Raw genomic sequence first — 18,350 nt, 5'->3', positions numbered from 1 at the left:
TGCACAAGCCATCCTGCCAGACAATCGCTTTGGCACCATCACGAACCTCATTCAAGGACTCAAGGCCTTCCCAACTACCACGGTGAGGTCGTGCCTTACCCTGCTGGGTCACATGGCTTCCTGCACGTACGTAACCAGGCATGCCAGACTTCGGCTTCGCCCACTTCAAACCTGGGTGTCATCAATATACCGTCCACATCGGGACAGCCTGAACATGGTGGTCACGGTCCCGAACTCGGTCCTGGCCTCCCTCACCTGGTGGCTAGATCACAATGTGGTCTGCGAGGGGATGCCATTTCACGCCCCACAACCCTCTCTGCACCTGGTCACAGACGCGTCATCTCTGGGTTGGGGCGCCCATCTCAACGAACACCATACCCAAGGCCTGTGGACTGCACCCCAGTTAGCCCTGCACATCAATGTTCGGGAACTGATGGCGGTGCGCCTGGCGTGCCAGGCATTCCTCAATCTCCTACGTGGCCGCTGTGTGTTAGTTCTCATCGACAACACCACGGCCATGTTTTACATCAACAAGCAAGGAGGAGCACGTTCGTCAATTCTATGCCAAGAGGCCATTCGCCTGTGGGACTTCTGCATCGCCCACTCAATTCATCTCACGGCATCGTTCCTCCCTGGAGTCCAGAACACTCTAGCGGACCGACTCAGCAGGTCCTTCCAGACGCACGAGTGGTCTATCCGTCCGGACATCATACATTCCATCTTCCAGAGGTGGGGGTTTCCCCAGATAGACCTGTTTGCATCTCGAGACAACAGGAAGTGCCACGTGTTCTGCTCCCTACAAGGTCGAGCTCCGGGCTCCCTCTCGGATGCGTTTCTCCTTCCCTGGAAAGACCACCTGTTTTATGCCTTCCCTCCGTTTCCTCTGGTCCACAAGGTACTGCTCAAATTGCGCAGAGACCAAGCACAGGTAATTCTGATCGCCCCAGCGTGGCCGAGACAACATTGGTACACCACACTGTTGGAGCTCTCGGTTCAGACACCGATCCCGCTTCCATTATGTCCGGATCTCATATCTCAGGACCACGCTCGGCTGCGTCACCCCGACCTGCAATCACTCCACCTCACAGCGTGGCTGCTCCATGGTTCACCCAGGCAGAGCAGCAGTGCTCGCACTCGGTCCAACAGATTCTGCTGAGCAGTAGGAAGCCCTCAACACGGACCACGGACCTGGCCAAGTGGAAGCGGTTCTCCTGTTGGTGCGAACAACGAGCCACGTCCCCGTTGCAGGCACCCATTCCTCTCATATTGGAATATCTCCTCTCCCTAAAACAGCAAGGGTTGGCGATATCTTCAATCAGAGTTCACCTGGCCGCTATATCGGCCTTTCACCCCGGGGAACTCGCGTCTTCGGTATTCTCTAACCCGATGGTCGTTAGATTCCTCAAGGGCTTAGACCGGACGTACCCACAACAGCGTCAGCCCGTCCCGACGTGGGACCTTAATCTGGTTCTCTCCAAACTCACAGGTCCTCCATTCGAACCACTAGCCACCTGTTCACTTTTGTACCTATCCTGGAAGACAGCCTTCCTCGTAGCCATCACCTCAGCAAGGCGCGTTTCTGAACTCAGGGCGCTTACATCCGAGCCCCCTTATACAGTTTTCCATAAGGATAAAGTGCAGCTTCGTCCACATCCTGCCTTTCTCCCTAAGGTGGTTTCTCCATTTCATATCAACCAGGACATATTTCTCCCGGTCTTTTATCCCAAACCACATGCCACTCGCCAGGATCAACGTTTGCATTCCCTGGACGTACGAAGGGCCCTGGCCTTCTATATTGACCGCACAAAGCACTTTAGAAAGACGACGCAACTCTTCGTTGCAGTGGCCGACCGAATGAAAGGCTCACCGGTCTCCTCACAACGCCTATCCTCCTGGATTACATCTTGCATCCGGACTTGCTATGACCTGGCAGGTGTCTCAGCACCCCACCTCACCGCTCACTCCACGAGGGCCCAAGCCTCCTCGACTGCTTTCCTGGCACATGTTCCAATACAGGACATTTGTAAAGCGGCGGTTTGGTCATCAGTCCACACGTTTACAGCTCACTATGCACTAGTGCAGCAGTCCAGGGACGATGCTGCATTCGGATCAGCGGTTTTGCACACAGCAATGTCTCACTCCGACCCCACCACCTAAGTTGGGCTTGGGAGTCACCTAATGGAATGGATATGAGCAAGCACTCGAAGAAGAAAAGACGGTTACTCACCGTTGTAACTGTTGTTCTTCGAGATGTGTTGCTCATATCCATTCCAAACCCGCCCCCCGTCCCCACTGTCGGAGTAGCCGGCAAGAAGGAACTGAGGGGGCGCTGGGTCGGCTGGGGTATATATTCAGCGCCATGAAGGCGCCACTCTAGGGGGCTCCACAGCCGACCCGCCGGTGTTGCTAGGGTAGAAAATCTTCCGACGATCGTGCACGCGGCGCGCGCACACCTAATGGAATGGATATGAGCAACACATCTCGAAGAACAACAGTTACAACGGTGAGTAACCGTCTTTTCCATGGGCACCATCTGCATCTCCGTGCTGGGCTACATTCTGCCCTCCGATAACCCTGCACAGGCCAGAGGCCTCAGCAGAAGTTGAGTCCATCAGAGGGCAGAATGTCGCCACTCTGCTAACAGCTGTATTACAAGACTCAGGCTGAGACACCCTGTAACACTCGGCACTGGCGAAATGGGCCCCGGTTTGGGGTCAGATTTTCTGAAGTGCTCAGGGCCAGGTTACCAGGTGCTCAGCACCCACGGTCTGGAGCAGATTTCCAAAAGCATTCGGCACCCACCCTGCAAAGCTCTGCTGGAGTCTGGCCATGTATTTTGGTGCCCAGAGGGGAGCCTAGGTGCCTTGGTTAAATCTGGCACTGCCTACAAGGACAAAGCACATCTGAACATTCTGCTCTAGGGATCATTTTTGCTGATTCTTGTCCAGTTAAGCAACCATTGTAGCAACTGGCAAGTGCCAGATAACAGTGGCTCCCTGGGAAATGCCATTCAAGTTGGGGCCACCTTTTCCCAAGAGCTCAGCACCCCCCCCACACACACACGCTGAGCTCTAGTGTAAACGTGGCCCGTGTTTTGATGCCTGCACAGGAGCTGAACTCGTCTGAAGACCCTGCCCTGATTGCAAATGCTGCGCTCCTGAAAACCTGCTCCTGGAGTGCTGGCCTCTGGGGTGCTACACAGCTAACAGCGTGATGCACAGCCATGCACCCCTTGATTGGAGGGCCTGGTCACACTCCAAGTGTGGGTCCACGCACACCCGATTGTGCCACACATCCCTGTGTTTGTGTGTTCCTCTCTTTCTCCATACAGCCTGGCACTGAGGGCAGCTTTTCCCTTGAAAAGTAGTGATCAGATCCAAGAACTAATCGATGCGAGCAGGTACAAGGCAGAAAGCACAGAGGACCTCATTGACTACAGATCCTTATTCATGGAGGTAGGCTGCAGCTTCCTGACTCTTTCTTCGGGTTTAGGTTTGAATCCACATGCTAATGGAACTGCAGTCCCCACTGTAGAATCTACACCCTGAAAGCAGCCTGCAGAGGATGAAAATGCACCTCAGGATGAGTAAAGGAGGCCTGCGGCACGGCTCACTCACCCTTGCTCTGGTGTGGGGCATTGCCTCCAGCTCCAGCACCTCCTGCTGGCCACTTGTCTCTAGCCCCAAGTTGTCTGTGCTCTGCCCTCCGCTAAGTCACTTAAGTTCAGACTCCTTCCAGGATCTCATAAACAAATCTAACCCAAACTGAACAGTTCTCCTGTCCTCTTGAGCTACTGAAGTCTTTTCCTCTCTACTTCCCTGGCGGGAGCCTACACTGTCCCTGTTGTCTCTGTATATGCACCCTAACCCTGGGCTTCTCTCAGCCAGAGGGACCTGTCTCCTCTGCCATCTCTTGCTCATCTGAGCTCCTTCAGTCTACTTATTATGGCTTAGTTCTGCCCCCTCCAGCCAGGAGCCGATTAGCTATTCACCCCCCAGTGCACAGCAGGACTAGTTGGGTGCATTTGCTAGCCTTGCAGGTGATGGGGGTTAAGCCCCATCCCAAGGCCTCAAAGCTTCTTCACCTTTGTTTTTTCCATTAGAAAGATAGGTCTTGCCTGCTCTGGAGGACTCTGGTGACTGGGGGTGGGATCCACAAAGGGACTTAGATGCCTTAACCCCAGACTTAGGTGCCTAAGTCCTGGTTTTAGGCTTCACTGCAATATGCAAAACCCCGTGAGGAGCAGACTTAACCTGCCTTATGTTTCTGAGGTTAGAAAAGTATTTGTTGTAACAAACCCCTCACAGTTCTTCTGTCTCCATGTAAGCTGCTGGTTTCCTCACCTGCCGGGGAGATTATCAGCCAGCCACACCCAATTACTCTTCAGCCCTTGGTTCTGGGCTCCATTTTTTGTCCCAGTCACGACAAACCCACAAAAGCAAACCAAAACTTCCAGCTGGGGCTTCACCAGCCAACCCCTCCTGGGGTTTCCCAACTGGCTTCTCCCTTCCCCAGGGAAACAGCCCCTTCCTGCAGCTTCTCCCTGCAGTCCCCCCTCAATGGAGCCGCTTGCTGGCTTTGATAATCACTTCCTCCCTTCCTGGCCGGCTCTGACAACTGACCAGGATGGACGGATCCCAGTTCTCTGGCCACCCTGTCACATGACATCAGAAGGAAGCAAAAATGGGCATGAGCCCAGTGTTCAGGAACATCGTTTGCAGGTATCGTGCATCATGGCTAACAAAAGCCAAGGCTGAAGCCACAGCCTCTAACAGATGCAGCTCTTAAATCCCAGCCCTTTGTGACTTGACATAGGCCTCGTCTACACTGGAGTTAGGGCGACTAAAGCCTGTATTTTCTGCTCATTTCTCACTCACTGCCTATGCACTAGGAGTCCCCTGCCAGTCTCCTTACGCTTGGTCAGCATTTAACCCTCCATTCCACATGCCCTGCTTCATGTCCCCAGGGCTCAGCTCCACTCAGTCCCGGAGCGCTAGAGGTTGCCATCCCAGCGTGCTGCTAGCTGGCCAGAGGAGCACACCAGCGCTCTGGCTGGCCTTGCGTAGGAAACCAGCAGGGAGTGGGATTCTGGGCACTGCACCCAAAATCTTCGCTCTTTCCGAAAGCAGCTCCAGGCGGCTGGCAGAGGTGGGTGCACCAGCTGTCAGCCACCGGAGCACTGGTTACACCCCAGTCCTGCTGGCACAAAGGATGCTGCTTCCATGCATTAAGAGTCCCCAGAGCCACGTCTTTACCCCCGGGGGGTGGCTGCCTCGGGCTTGCGGTGGAGCAGTGCACAAGAACTAGGCTCTGCTGCTAGGGGCCCTGCTGTATCTTTCAGGACGAGGAGGGCAACGCTGAGCCCTTCATTGCGAAGATCAGGAGCCAATATGCTAGCGAGAAGCAGGAGTATCTGAGAGAACTGAGGAACGAGCTAGGCCACGCGCCGTGAGTAGCTGGCTGTTCAGATCCCATGTTTTCTGTTCCCCTCGTGGATTGCCAAGAAATCCTCTGGTGCAGCTGCCTGGCAGTGAGCTGAGGGTGCTGAGACAGGCAGGTGAATGGGGCACAGCGGGCAGCATGGACAGTACAGTAACAGGGGCAAGCCAGCCGGAACGCGGCCAAATGCTTTTGGGAGCTCTCCAAAGGCATTGGCTGTGTAGCGTGTGGTCACCACTGGGGCAGACCCCACGGTACAGACAGAACGGGCAGCCCCTGCTCCAAAGGCATTGGCTGTGTAGCGTGTGGTCACCACTGGGGCAGACCCCACGGTACAGACAGAACGGGCAGCCCCTGCTCCAAAGGGCGTACGCAGCCCAGCAGCCGAGGTGGACAAGGCAAACCAGTGTACTGGGACGGGCCACAGATCGAAGAGGGCGTGTGCAACGTCTAGCTGGCCAGCAGCAGCAATCATCATGCCACCAGCCGAGCCGCACGATCGTTAAAAATTCAACCCTCTTCCTCACCTAGCAGCCGTTCAGCCAGTGCTCAGAGCAACCCTCAGCTTAGTGCTGCCAAAGGGAATGGGCCACCTTTCGGGAGAGCGCCTCCTAAAGGCAGCCTTTCCCCTGTAATTACCTCTGAGAGGAGCGAATAGCACTGAGAGCTGGGTGGCTTTCAGCTTATGGCCAGATGCACTTCACCCGCCCCGTACAGCACCGCCCTTATAGACTGCCCGTGCCTCAGCCCAGGGAGCAGGGCTTCTAAGGGCTAGTACAGCACTCTGCACCAGGGGCCTGATGGCTACTACCACAGTACACACACATTTTACTCAGTCCCCACATTGATTATTCCAGGCGGGGCTGGTAGCACCACCTGTTATTAAGGCTCCCTGACACATCCCCGTAGAAGACCTTGTTGTCAATTGCTTGTAACTTGAACCAGGTGGGTTGAAATTTTCCTTGCTGAGTGTCAGCCTCGGGCTGAATTGTTTTGGAAAGTTTCAGCCATTGCCGAGAATGAGGCTAGAGGACAAGACATTGTTTCGCTCGTGTGAAAAAATTCCATCCACCTCGTCCTTGAGATGCTCTAGTGCTTTGGAACAGGGACTTGAAACTTGGCAGGTGGGGGACTTGTGTCAGGGCGAGGCCTTTCACCAGCCTCGTGAAAACCTGCTGAGATTTGGCCAAAATATAAGCTCTGTACAATTGCAGTGTGCACATGCAGGGCCGGCTTTAGGCCAATTCCACCAATTCCCCCGAATCGGGCCCCGCGCCTAAGAGGGCCCCGCGCCCAGTGGCAGGGCCGCCAGGGTGGGGGCAAGTGGCCGAGAATCCCTTCCCTGGCTAGAGGCTCCTTTTTAATTTTTACTCACCTGGCAGCGCTCCGGGTCTTCGGTGGCACTTCAGCGGCGGGTCCTTCACTCGCTCTGGGTCTTCGGCAGCACTTCGGCAGCAGGTCCTTCAGTGCCACCAAAGACCCGGAGCAAGTGAAGGACAAACCGCCGAAGACTACGAGTGCCGCCCGGTGAGAACAAGCCCCACATGTTTTTTTACGTGTTTTTTTTTTCCAGTCATCCCTGCTGGGGCCCCGTCAAAACTGTTCGAATCGGGCCCCGCACTTCCTAAAGCCGGCTCTGTGCACATGCTCAGTACAGCCTTAGATTCTAACAGCTAAATTCCCTGATGAGTCTGTCCACGCTGACCATCCTCCAGCCTAGGGCGGAGCAGGACTTTCCCTGCAGGGGCAGCTCTGGGCGGCAGTGGCCCCGATTGAGTCCAGGTACCTAAACTGAGAGCAGGGAGCCTGACTCCTCCGCCAGCACCACGGCAGTAGAAAGGAGGAAGCTGCACGATTTGAATGTAGAGGGGACAGGAGCTGGATGTGTGGAGGGGGCAGGGTGAGTTGATCAGGACAAGGCACCAGCAGGAAGGGCGGGGGAGACTGGGGGATGGGGAAAGGGAAACTGGGACTGAGGGTTGAGTCAGAGGAGACTGGGATGGAAACTTGGGTGGGGGGAAGACAGAGATCGGTTGAGGAGGCGGTCTCAGATTTCCATCCCACCTGATAACTTGTGGGGCAGAGGTGAGACGGATTTGATGAGAAGCCGAGGTGCAGGGGGAGAACTGGGAGAGGCTGAGCAAGGAACCTGCGGGCGGGAGGAAAGATTAGAAGAACCTGAAGGAGAAAACTGGGAGCCAGTGGGGCCATGAAACCAGCGGTGGGGAGTGACTGGAGGCTAGGGTGCAGGAGACAGAGATTGGATGAGGAGCCAGAGGGGCAGACATTGGCCTGTCTGAGCAAGGAGCTGGTAGAGGGGGTACTAGGGCTGGACAAGGAGACTGGGACAAGGAGGCGGGAGTGAAACTGGGATGAGAAAAGAGTGAGAAGTGGAGAGCGGGACTGGCTTGGTGAGGAGAATGCAGTGGGACAATGAGCAAGGGGTGGGGAAGAGACCAGGTGGAGAGGGCAGAGCAGAAAGGTCAAGCTTGGGGGGAGAGTGGGCAGAATAGCCTGTGCCCACTAGAGAGCACTCCCCTCGAGCCTGGAATGGGACCCAAGATGCCTGAGTCTCACCATTCCTCTGCTGTCAGCAAGGAACTGTGAAATCAGCAGGCAAAGCATCGCATCCCCTCCCATCCCTCTCTAGTGCTGCTCTCCGTAGAGGTTAATAATCGCCGACTGCTGTCAGTTACTCAGCTGAAGTGGCAGAGATCTGGGCCATGGCTGTAAAGGTTCCAACCCTGCTGATGACCCACATGGTGTCAATATGTCGACACATGGTGGGATTTCTTTGCTTTTTGTAGTACCTAGAAATTACACAAACGCCATTGGAAGGCCGTTATTAAGGTTGCAAAGTCAAGCAAGCACTCAAGAGTTAGGCAATGTCAGAATTAAAGGTACCGTGCAACCTTCGTTCAATACCCGCTTCTGCATCTACATGATGATACAGACTCATTACATGATCACATGCTGTTTTCTCCCCGTGAGCTTGCTTGATTCAGTGCAGAGGATGGACCTGCTCTGGGGACGAATCAGGGCTGTGTAGTAAAAGAGGCTGTTGGCTATGGGACCCCAGGTTCGTTTGTTGCAGAAGCTGGCAGCTGTGCAGTGAATGAGGCAGGGGACTGCAGGAAGAGACAGGATGGGCTCCTGGTGAAGGCAGTTGAATGTTGCCCTGGAGAACTGAAGTCCAGCCCTGTCTCTGCCCCAGAGGAGTTCCTGTGTGCTGCTGGGTCTGATTTCCAGAAGAGCTGAGCACCCCGATGCGACTGACATCGATGGGAGCTGTGTGCTGAACATAGCAAGTGCCATAGAAGGCCAAGTACTTTGAAAAAGTAGGTCCTAAGTGTCTCAAATTGGGCACCTAAAATTAGTGGACATTTGACCTTCATCTCTGTGCCCCAGCTCCCCCTCTGCCAAGGGGGCGAATGCCACCCTCTCACCTCTCAGCTCGTTCTGAAAATCAGTGAGTCTGAGGCTCTGCCACTGTAGAAATGAGCACCACCGAAACCCCATGAGAAAAGTAACGGCTGTGTCGTCGGAGCAGGGTTGAAGAGTGGCAGTCTGCACACCAGAGCAGGGGCCACACACACTGAACAACGGGGAGAAAACAAAATATTGAATAGCTGCTCATCCCCTGAGCGCCGGCCGTCCTGTGCACAAAATGACAGGACATAGCGTGAGCTAGGAGTAGTTCGACGTCACGCTGTAGCCACACAAGGCGGCTGGATTAAGGTTATGCAGTCAGCCATAATTCTGGCAATTCCTAATGTTTGAGAGCTTGACTTTGCCACACAGTAATACAGAACATAGGCTGCTGGAGTGGGCAGAGGGGGAATCCTTGGTCCCCAGGACATGGGCATAGATGCCCAATGCTGCATTCATCTACAAGGATTTCCTGGGTCAGACATCACAGTATTGTTTGGCTTGCTTTTGTACACAGGGAGGTGAAAGTGGATGATCTGAAGACAGCCTTCTGTGCCATTGATCCTGCTATTGATGACCTCACGCTGGACGCCTACGTTTGCCTGGCATTCCAGGCCTCAAAAGAACAGTGGGATCAGACTGGCTCTCTGCCTGTGGACACAGTGGTTGAGAGGCTGCTGGCTGGAGACACAAAACGAATAGGCGCCCTTCCTGAAGAGATCTACACAAGCCGCTCCCTCTCAGAACGGGGAGAGGCAGGGGCCTACGCTTAGTTAAATGGCTCCTCTCACCCCTCATGTAGTCAGCAAAATACTTGTATCTAGCTTTACAAAAGGCTACTCATAAGGGGACTGCACTGAGTTTTTTACAGGCTGACTGATCCTTAACACCAGAGAGGTTAGTTGGTTTGTATCAGCAGCAATGCAGCCAGTTCAAGCAGATAAGAGTTCCTGCAGCTCAGTGCCCCATGTAAAGCGTTTAATTTCAGCGCTCTCCGGGAGCAGGGGACACAGTCCCAGCAGAGGCAGCTCATCCCTCCAAAGCAAGCTGGAGGCCGGGGACTGCTGGGCTCTAGGGATGTCAATGTCAGTTTTCACAAACACGCCACTACTCGCTTCGGCACAGCTGCTGAGACCTGCAAGCCCTCCTTAAAGGCCATGGTGGGGTGCAGGTACTCAACTGGCTGGAAAACTAAAGAGCAAGATTGCTAAAGAAGGGCTTGGCTACATGGGGAGGTGATGCTGCTATAAGGGAGGGTGTGAATTTAAATGCTCCAGTAATACTGCTGTAACTCGGTAGGGACACTTATTCCAGTGGGAGAGTGCCTTTTTCAATTAGGTTCTGGCAATTTGGAAGTGGTTTAAGCTAAACCCAAAAAAGTCCCTCTCATCCCAAATTAAGTGTCCCCCGGGGACTTACACCAGTCTAACTCTCACTGGAGAAGTGGCCCTGTGGACAAGCCCAAAGACTCCTGTCCCAGGGGAAAGGGCCACGGTGGTATTGGTAACTTTGCACAGCCATTCACTTATCCTTACCAGTGTTTGCCCACTCAGGGCTGTTCCTCTCAGAATTCCCTTAGCCTTCTGCTGCGATAGGCCCAGTGTCAGGGATGAGGGTCAGGAAGCAGCTCTAAGTTGCTAGGTGATGGCTGCCTAAACAAGCTCAGAGTCCCCCTGCCAGAATGTAAACATCTGGCCTGCTCCCTTCCCCAGATTGGATGGGAGGGATGGGGAAAGCTGAAAGGGCAGGAGAGCTCTAGCTGAGGTAACAAACACCACTTGGGTGCAAGCATGAAGCAGAATGTCAGCAAGAACAGCCCCAAAACATCTGGGGGGCAGAGGCCCCATAGCCCAGCTGGACTAGGGTAGTGGGTCAGCTGTATGCGTCTGCCAAGCTCTTACACCTGGAATACTGCATTGTGTCTGTGCACCTCCACACCAGGAAAAGTCTACACCGAGCAGGGAAAGCAACAAGACAGCATAGTGTAGCTCGAACTCAAACTACTGAAGTGGGTGCACAGACATCTGGAAACCCCCTGACAGGAGAATAATGGGGAGTGTGGTGTGAGCGGGTGGGATTCAGTGACTATCCAGGAGCATTTCACTGAATTGTAATCAGTCTACCAGCTGTGGTGTGAGCGCCTAGTACTGGGCTAGGGAAGACATGGGGGCACACTTGGTCCAGAGCAGTCCGACATTAACACCCCATGCAGTGCAATGGACGAGATCTGTTCATATTCATTTGTAATGTTAATAATTAGGTTTAAAATAGCTTCTGGATATTCCGAATGCAGATTTCCTCTCTCCTCTTCTCTCCAATTACCATCGGATAACTTTAAAGGTCATTCTGTGCCTAAAATCTGGAGTTTATTTAACCTTCAGGACATTGACAGAGCAACAGAGATTCTTGGCTGGGACTTAGCCCTGGCTCACCCTCTCCCCATGGGACGAGACCCGTTCCTCATCCCACATGCCAGTGCCATAAGCCCCTGCTTGTCCAGGAACCTGCAAGAGTTGGGCTGGCTGCGGAAGAGCCCACACACTGAGCGAGGAGCCAGGGGCAGCAGTCCTAAGGCCTGATGACTACTCGGGTGCAACATCTCTAGCTACGAATGGTCTTGGGAAATGAAGGTTCTGCTTGTGTTTAGGAGAAGCTGGAAACACCAGTTACTCAGTGCTGTAGATCAGCGTTTTTCAAAGTGGGGGTCGTGACCCAGTACTGGGTCGCTCTAGTCAGCGCCGCCGACCGGGACGTTAAAAGTCCTGTCGCAGTGCTGCCCAGGTACCTGTTCCAACACTACCCCGCGCCCCAGAAGCAGCCGGTCAGGCTTCTATGCAGGGGGGCCACGGGGCTCTGCGCGCTGCCCCCACCCCGAGCACCGGCTCTGCACTCCCATTGGCCGGGGGTGGAGGTGCGGAGCCTGCAGGTGAAAGCCACGCGGAGCCACTTGCGCGCCTCCGCTTAGGAGCGGCACCTGCTGCTGGCTGCTTCCGGCGCAGCGCAGTCCGTGGTGCCAGGCCGGGCGGGAAGCCTGCCTTAGCACCCCTGCTGCACCACTGACCAGGAGCTGTCAGAGGTAAGTCCACACTCCAATCCCCTGCACTAGCCCTGAGCCTCCCCCAAACCCGGAACCCCTTCCTGCACCCAAACCCCTCATCCTCAGCCCCACCCCAGAGCCTGCACCCCCAGGCAAGCCCTGACCCCTTCCCGCACCCCAACACCCATCCCTCCCCAAACCAAGTCCCCTCCTGCACCCCAAAACCTCATCCCTGGCCCCAGCCCAGAGCCTGCACCCCCAGAAAAGCCCTGATCTCCTCCCGCATCCCAACTCCCTGCCCCAGCCCTGAGCCCCCGCAAACCCAGAGCCCCTCTTGCACCCCAACCCCCTGCCCCAGCCCTGAACCCCTTCCACACCCCAAAACCCTCATCCCCAGCTCTGTTGGGTTGCGGGCATCAACTATTATCTTCAACTGGGTCCCCAGGAAAAAAGTTTGAAAACCACTGCTCTAGATGGATACCCCAGTGTATCTGCCAAGAGATCTGCTTGTCAGTACAGCAAGGGTTCAAGATCAAATTAAGATTCCACCTAAAACACCTTCTTATAGCAGCCAGCCAGTTCCTATGAAGAGCAGGAGCACAGCGAAGGGGTGACCATGTAAGGGACTAGCAGTTTCTTGGAACACACAGCTGCAGAACACCCACCTTTTATTGACATTTACACATTCGGAGACAAAGCAGCTCCTCTGCACGGGCGTGTGATGTGGACACAGCACAGGGAGCCGGAGGGCTCCACTCTTCATTTAGGAGATCCAGTGAGCGTCAGTGACAGGAGGCAGAACTCAGAGGGTCAATTCAAGAGAATAACCTCCGCTGGCTATTCAACACCCTTAGGCCTGACTCAGGTTTCTAATGGACAACCGCCACTGGAACTCAGACAGGTACCGCGAAGCAGCTTAAAGCCAGTCTCTGCTGCGGTGTGAAGTTCCCATGCACCTGAGGCACGCCGCAGGCAGCACACATCTATTTGTGAGGGATCACTTTATTTCCACTCATGGCAACTGGAATCAGTAGCTTCCTATGCTCCAGAGGAAGGTGGCGCTCTATCAGCACATGTAGAGGCATCTTGTCTGTCACCAGCCCTTGTCTTCAATTGGAGAGGAGAGGGGAAAGAGAAAAAACAGTGTGGTCCATTTAATAAGACTGTTTCTACCCTGACAAGATTTGTACCCAAAACCCCTTGGGGCTTTGCTCAAAGAGGACATTTTACACTGTTACTATCGGAAATACAGTTAGCACCGCACAGGCGCTGTGGGAAGGCCAGACACGGTCACACTTCCACCCAGCATGGGTGTGTCCCAGCAAGCAGAGTTCTTACCCAACCTGCTCTGTACATGCTCAGAAATACTTGGGAGTATCAGATCTACTAGCTAGTGTGACCAACAGGCTATGCGAGGAAGGCTGTTTACAGAACTGGCCTGGGCACAGTGTCCTACTTGTAGAGGGCAGCAAGTGGCTGTCAATTCCCCCAGTCCAGGGGAGGGGGATGAAATTTTGTTCTCTCAGTTATGAGCCCAGAACAATTCCTGAACTGGAGCTGTACGGCGTACATCAGACATCAAACTATTCTGAAATGCAAACACAGGACTCCACATGCAGAGTTCCCACCACTGGCCAGGGACACCTGATGGGCCCTCAGCCAGTTCACACTAATTCTAGCACGCTTCTCAGCCAGGGGGACAGGAATGGCCGATCTAGGAGTCTGACCGATAAGCTCGGAAGAACCAATGTTAGTCCCATTTTAGACACACATGCAATTGTAGCCGTGAATGAACTGGAATGGAGTGAGCATGGGGCTTTTCAAAGAGACAAAGGGACAATGATTTGGGTGGCTTCAGAGCTACCCCAGCTTTTTAGCTAGACAACAGCCTCAGAACATAGGAAGGGTTTGTCAAGGTTCTCCTAGGCTTTGGGCATGGCAAGGACATTGCCAACAGCTTCAGCAGCCAGTGAATGCTCAAACTGTCAACAGCCAGCAAGCGTGCTCCTTGGCCCAGGATTCACAGGCTGCGAGGATTAAACTGAATCGCCAAGCAGCAGTCATTGGCGGGGGGCTGTCTGAGCCGCAGGTAAGCAGCATTTTTAGCCATTTCCCAAAGAGATGTCAAACACCCTTGTCAAGAAGCTACAGAACTGTGCAAACCTGAAGAACAAACTGAGCGCTTCACAAATTCTACTCAGGCAGCTTCTGAGCGGAGCAATAGACGGTATGTAACTGTTATTTTAACATGAGCCACCACCGAAGCGCTGTGTTAGGAACAGAGACACAACAAGGCTGAGTGTTGCAATCCTTGGCTAGATACAATGGATGTAGCTTCTTCCTTTCCTGCAGGGCCTGGGCTTGCAGGGGCAGAATCTGGACACTCCTTGGATACCAATATTTACAGAGAACACGGATATTACAATTGAACTGCCCTAAATTCAGACTTAACTCTGAGGATCCCAGGCAGTGTCAGATGCAGGGAACACTGGAAACTCTCCTCCAGCTCCAGAAGGCGTTACAGCCAGGAGCATACACCAAGGGATGCCACAGGGGACTAAAAGCAGGAGAGGGGATCAGCACCTTGCTGGCCAAAGCGTTAGACAGTGTTCAAGCCTGTTGGGAACTAGTTTCTAGTCTGACAACGGGCTCCCACCCCAGCCTGGGGCTCCAAGATGCCAGTTGTGGTTGTATCCTCTTCACCCACCCTCTCTCCCTAACCACTTGTCCGTGAGAGACGCTTCACCCCTTGGGAGCTTTTGAAATTCTCCCACGAGCAAACTTATTTGCACTTCTCTTTCATGTGAGCAACATAATAGAACAAACTCCACCCTACCTTCTCATGAGGAGCTCCAGGTCAGCTTCCTCCACAGTCTTCCTCCTAGCATGCATGGTGTAAGCCTCCAAGTCGTTACTGAGCTGCCTGAAGTACACCTCCACGCTAGAGGAGAGGAGAGGAGAGGAGTCAGTCGGCAAAGCAGGGCTATCTCCGCTGCAACTAATCCCAGCACAGGTCACTGCCTTCCAGGAGCAGAGAGGTGTGAAGGGCCCACCCCGAGGACAGTCAGAAAGCTCCGGAGCTGTGGGGATTGGTAGATGGTAGACTGTACCGCTGCACTGAGTTAGAACAGCTCTCCTGGGTGTTGTGCACCACCAAAGCCCTGCCCTTCACCACACTCACGGACATGTTCCACAGCCAGGTTCCTGCCAGCCCCTCCACACCACTACTAGCAGGAAAGACACCCCAGTAACACAAATATGGCTGCTTTGCAGGGAGACCTCAGGCCCCAAACCAAAGGCTCCTGCCCAGCAGCATGGGGTGCTGAGCCCTGCACCAGCCCCAAGAGCGCTTATGGACAGGCCGGGTCTGTGTGGAGAATGTAGTTCCCCCCCCCCCCCTCTGCATGGCAGCCCCTTCCCTGCCACGCCTTCCTCTACTTAGTTGGAAAGGGCTACAGGACAGCAGGTCTGTGGGCAGGTACCGGGGGCTGGGAGGAGAGGAGTTTGCTGCTACTCACCACTTCTCAACAACCTTAAATGCATCTCTGGCCACTGGCACTTTCACATAATGGCTAAAGATCTTCTTCACCAAGCTGCTGGGTAGTGCAGGCTCTCGCTTTCTCCTGGGAGCCATCGCTGTTCTCTTTGCAGCCTGTTGAGCCCGGGGAGGCTTTGGGGGAAACCTGCCAGGGAATCAGAAAGCACTAAGCAAACCAAACATGCAGGCAGAGTGGGTAGAGGAGCAGCGAGAGCACAAAGAGTTCTGGCAGAGGACACACCTGGACACAAAGAAGGGCAGGTCTAGGCACAGTTCTCTCTGCTCCCTCGGCACGCTGGAAGAGCCAGAGAACTCGCCCCCTTTGCGGACTCTCCTGCAGTATTACAGCACCTTTGGGAGAGTCACTGCTAGGGCCAGGATTTCAGGGCTGGGTATGTACATCCGTGGGGCTGGTTTGCAGGCACAGTCAGCAGAACTATGCAATGGGGACTACAAATGTGGAGAAACTGTTCTGGAGCCAAGTCACCATTTGTGCCTCCAATTCCACAGCAGCGTGTGAAGCTGGGAGCTCCGTAGGCCAGCTCTGCAGACTCAGATGAGAGCCTCTCAGGGTTCACTCAGCCACATTTCTGCCAATTGACAAAAGTTAACAGGTGGGGGGTGGATGGAGGAAGCAGGAAGACCAAGACCCAGAGGGAATCCTAGATCTTACACGATTGCCTTTGGAGTAGTTTGATCATCTTCAGTAATGAGATGCAAACGGGGCATTTTTCTCCTAGATATTCCACCCCCAGCACAGTTCATAAGATGCTTATTTTAAGTATCGTGATGCTCTTACACTGAGACATTGTCCTGTACCGCTCTGCAGAAGGAGCCTCAACTGTAACCTTCCACCGTGGAACAGACGCTCCAATCCAAGTGTGTGTTATTAAAACTACCACCTAGCTCTTTTATTGCCCTTCTCACCTGTAGAGCCCAAAGCACGTTACAGAGTTAGCCGGTATCATTGCTCCCGTTTTACAGAGGGGAAAAGGAGACATCGAGGGGGGAAGTGAGTGGCCAGGGTCACCCAGCAGTGACAGAGCAGAGGGTAGAATCCAGGACTATGGAGTCTCAGTCCAGTCTCCCAGAGACCCTGCACACAATGTCTCTATCTGACTCGCCCTTCCCCCCATCTGCATGTTCTCTGGTCAGAGCTCTAGCAGGACTGTGCAAAAGGAGACTATAGGCAGCTGGAACAGATCAGCCCCGAGATGAATGAAGTATGTGCAGCTGCTGGAGTAGGAGGATGGAAAAGGGATGCCTTGGTTCTATCGTATGTGATCTTGGCAAGTTACTGCCCCTCTGTGCCTCAGTATACCCATCTGTCAAATGGGGATATGGATGCCTGACTCGTGGGGGAGGTCAGGGCTTGAAATGCTTTGGGATTCCCTTTGACCACTACCACATGCGCTCATCTATGTGGGCACGAATGATACTTGCCAGGTCTGACCCTGAGCAGATCAGCAGTGACTACTGGGCTCTGGAAGTGAAGTTGATGGAGTCAGGGTCACAGGCAATATTTTTGTCCATCCCCTCGGTTGAGGGTAAGGGCCCAGGTAGGGACACGTGCATCCTGGAGATGAATGCATGGCTGCACAGATGGTGTAGATGGGAGGGCTTTGGCTACCTTGACCATGGAATGCTGTTTCGGGAAGGACTGCTGGGAAGAGTTGGGATCCACCTGACCAAGAAGGAGAAGAGCATCTTTGGAAACCAACTGCCAGCCTAGTGGGGAGGGCTTTGAACTAGGATCCAAGGGGCAGGTACGTATAAAAAAAGGCAACCTTAACAGAGGACTAGATGTAGGAGAGGGAATGGAAAATTACAATGGTGTCAGAGAGGAAACATTGAGGGAATCTGCCTAACATCTTAGAGGTCTGTACACAAGCTAAGTTATGACTTAATTGGCATCACTGACTTGGGATAAATCTCATGACTGGAATATTGGTCTAGAGGGGTAAAGCTTGTTCAGGAACGAGAGGCAGGGAAAAAAGGGCAGAGGTGTTGCATTATACATCAAGAATATAGACACTTGTTCTGAGGTCCAGAAGGAGGTGAGAAGCAGACCAGCTGAAAGCCTCTGGTGGCAATAGAGGTGTGTGGGGGGGAGGGAAAATGGAGTGACATCACGATAGGGGTCTACTACAGACCAGCAAATCAGGAGGAAGAAATGGATGAAGTATTTCTAAAACAAACAGAAATATGCAAAACACAAGACCTGGTAGTAATGGGGGACTTTAACTTCCCAGAGATCTGCTAGAAAAGTAATATAACAAAACGCAAGTTCTTGGAATGTATTGGGGACAATTTGTTTCAAAAGGTAGAGGAAGTAACCAGGGGACAGCCCTTTCAGACGTGATTCTGACCAAGAGAGGAACTGGTTGCAAATCTGAAGGTGGAAGGCAGTTTGAGTGAAAATGACCATGCAGGGCTAGGCTTATGATCAAAATGATCAATTTTATGATTCTAAAGAAAGGAAGGAGTGAGAGCAGCAGGGAAGGACAATGGACTTCAAAAAAGCAGATTTCAGCAAACTCAGAGACCTGGTAGGTAAGGTCCCATGGGAACAAAATCTAAGGGGAAAGACCAGGGGAGCTGGCAGTTTCTCAAAGAGACAATATTAAAGGCACAACAAACTATCCCAGGGGTCAGCAACCTTTCAGAAGCGATGTGCCGAGTCTTCATTTAGTCACTCTAATTCAGGGGTCGGCAACCTACGGTACGTGTGCCAAACACGGCACGCGAGCCGATTCTGAGTGGCACGGTGCCTCCCCGGTGAGAGGAGGGGGCAGAGGGGCTGGAATGCACCACGTTGTGCGAAGAAGCAGGGGAGGGGGGAAGCTTGGCTGCCGCAGGATCAAGCTTCTGCCTCCTGCCCCCGCAGGGAAGAGCGGTGGGGAGGGG

General features: G+C 53.6%; 2 protein-coding genes across 2 annotated transcripts in view; one reads left to right on the top strand and one right to left on the bottom strand.

The window, feature by feature from the left end:
• Nucleotides 1–10,859, top strand: part of TSNAXIP1 (translin associated factor X interacting protein 1) — a 41,750-nt gene extending 30,891 nt beyond the window's left edge. The window contains exons 10-12 of the mRNA XM_034788604.1: nucleotides 3,332–3,455; nucleotides 5,342–5,448; nucleotides 9,386–10,859. Coding sequence (XP_034644495.1) covers nucleotides 3,332–3,455; nucleotides 5,342–5,448; nucleotides 9,386–9,641 — 487 coding nt within the window. The 3' untranslated portion in view covers nucleotides 9,642–10,859. The remainder of the gene's footprint in view (nucleotides 1–3,331; nucleotides 3,456–5,341; nucleotides 5,449–9,385) is intronic.
• Nucleotides 10,860–12,556: 1,697 nt separating this feature from the next.
• The window catches only part of CENPT (centromere protein T), a 34,659-nt gene continuing 28,865 nt past the window's right edge, over nucleotides 12,557–18,350 (bottom strand). Inside the window, exons 11-13 of the mRNA XM_034788572.1 lie at nucleotides 15,424–15,588; nucleotides 14,742–14,846; nucleotides 12,557–13,012 (exon numbers count right to left, since the gene is read on the bottom strand). Coding sequence (XP_034644463.1) covers nucleotides 12,889–13,012; nucleotides 14,742–14,846; nucleotides 15,424–15,588 — 394 coding nt within the window. The 3' untranslated portion in view covers nucleotides 12,557–12,888. The remainder of the gene's footprint in view (nucleotides 13,013–14,741; nucleotides 14,847–15,423; nucleotides 15,589–18,350) is intronic.

The sequence above is a fragment of the Trachemys scripta genome, chromosome 13, assembly GCF_013100865.1.
Source record: "Trachemys scripta elegans isolate TJP31775 chromosome 13, CAS_Tse_1.0, whole genome shotgun sequence".
Taxonomy (NCBI): domain Eukaryota; kingdom Metazoa; phylum Chordata; order Testudines; family Emydidae; genus Trachemys; species Trachemys scripta.
The sequence above is the reverse complement of the archived record's forward strand: the minus strand, read 5'-3'. Positions and strand labels throughout refer to the sequence as shown.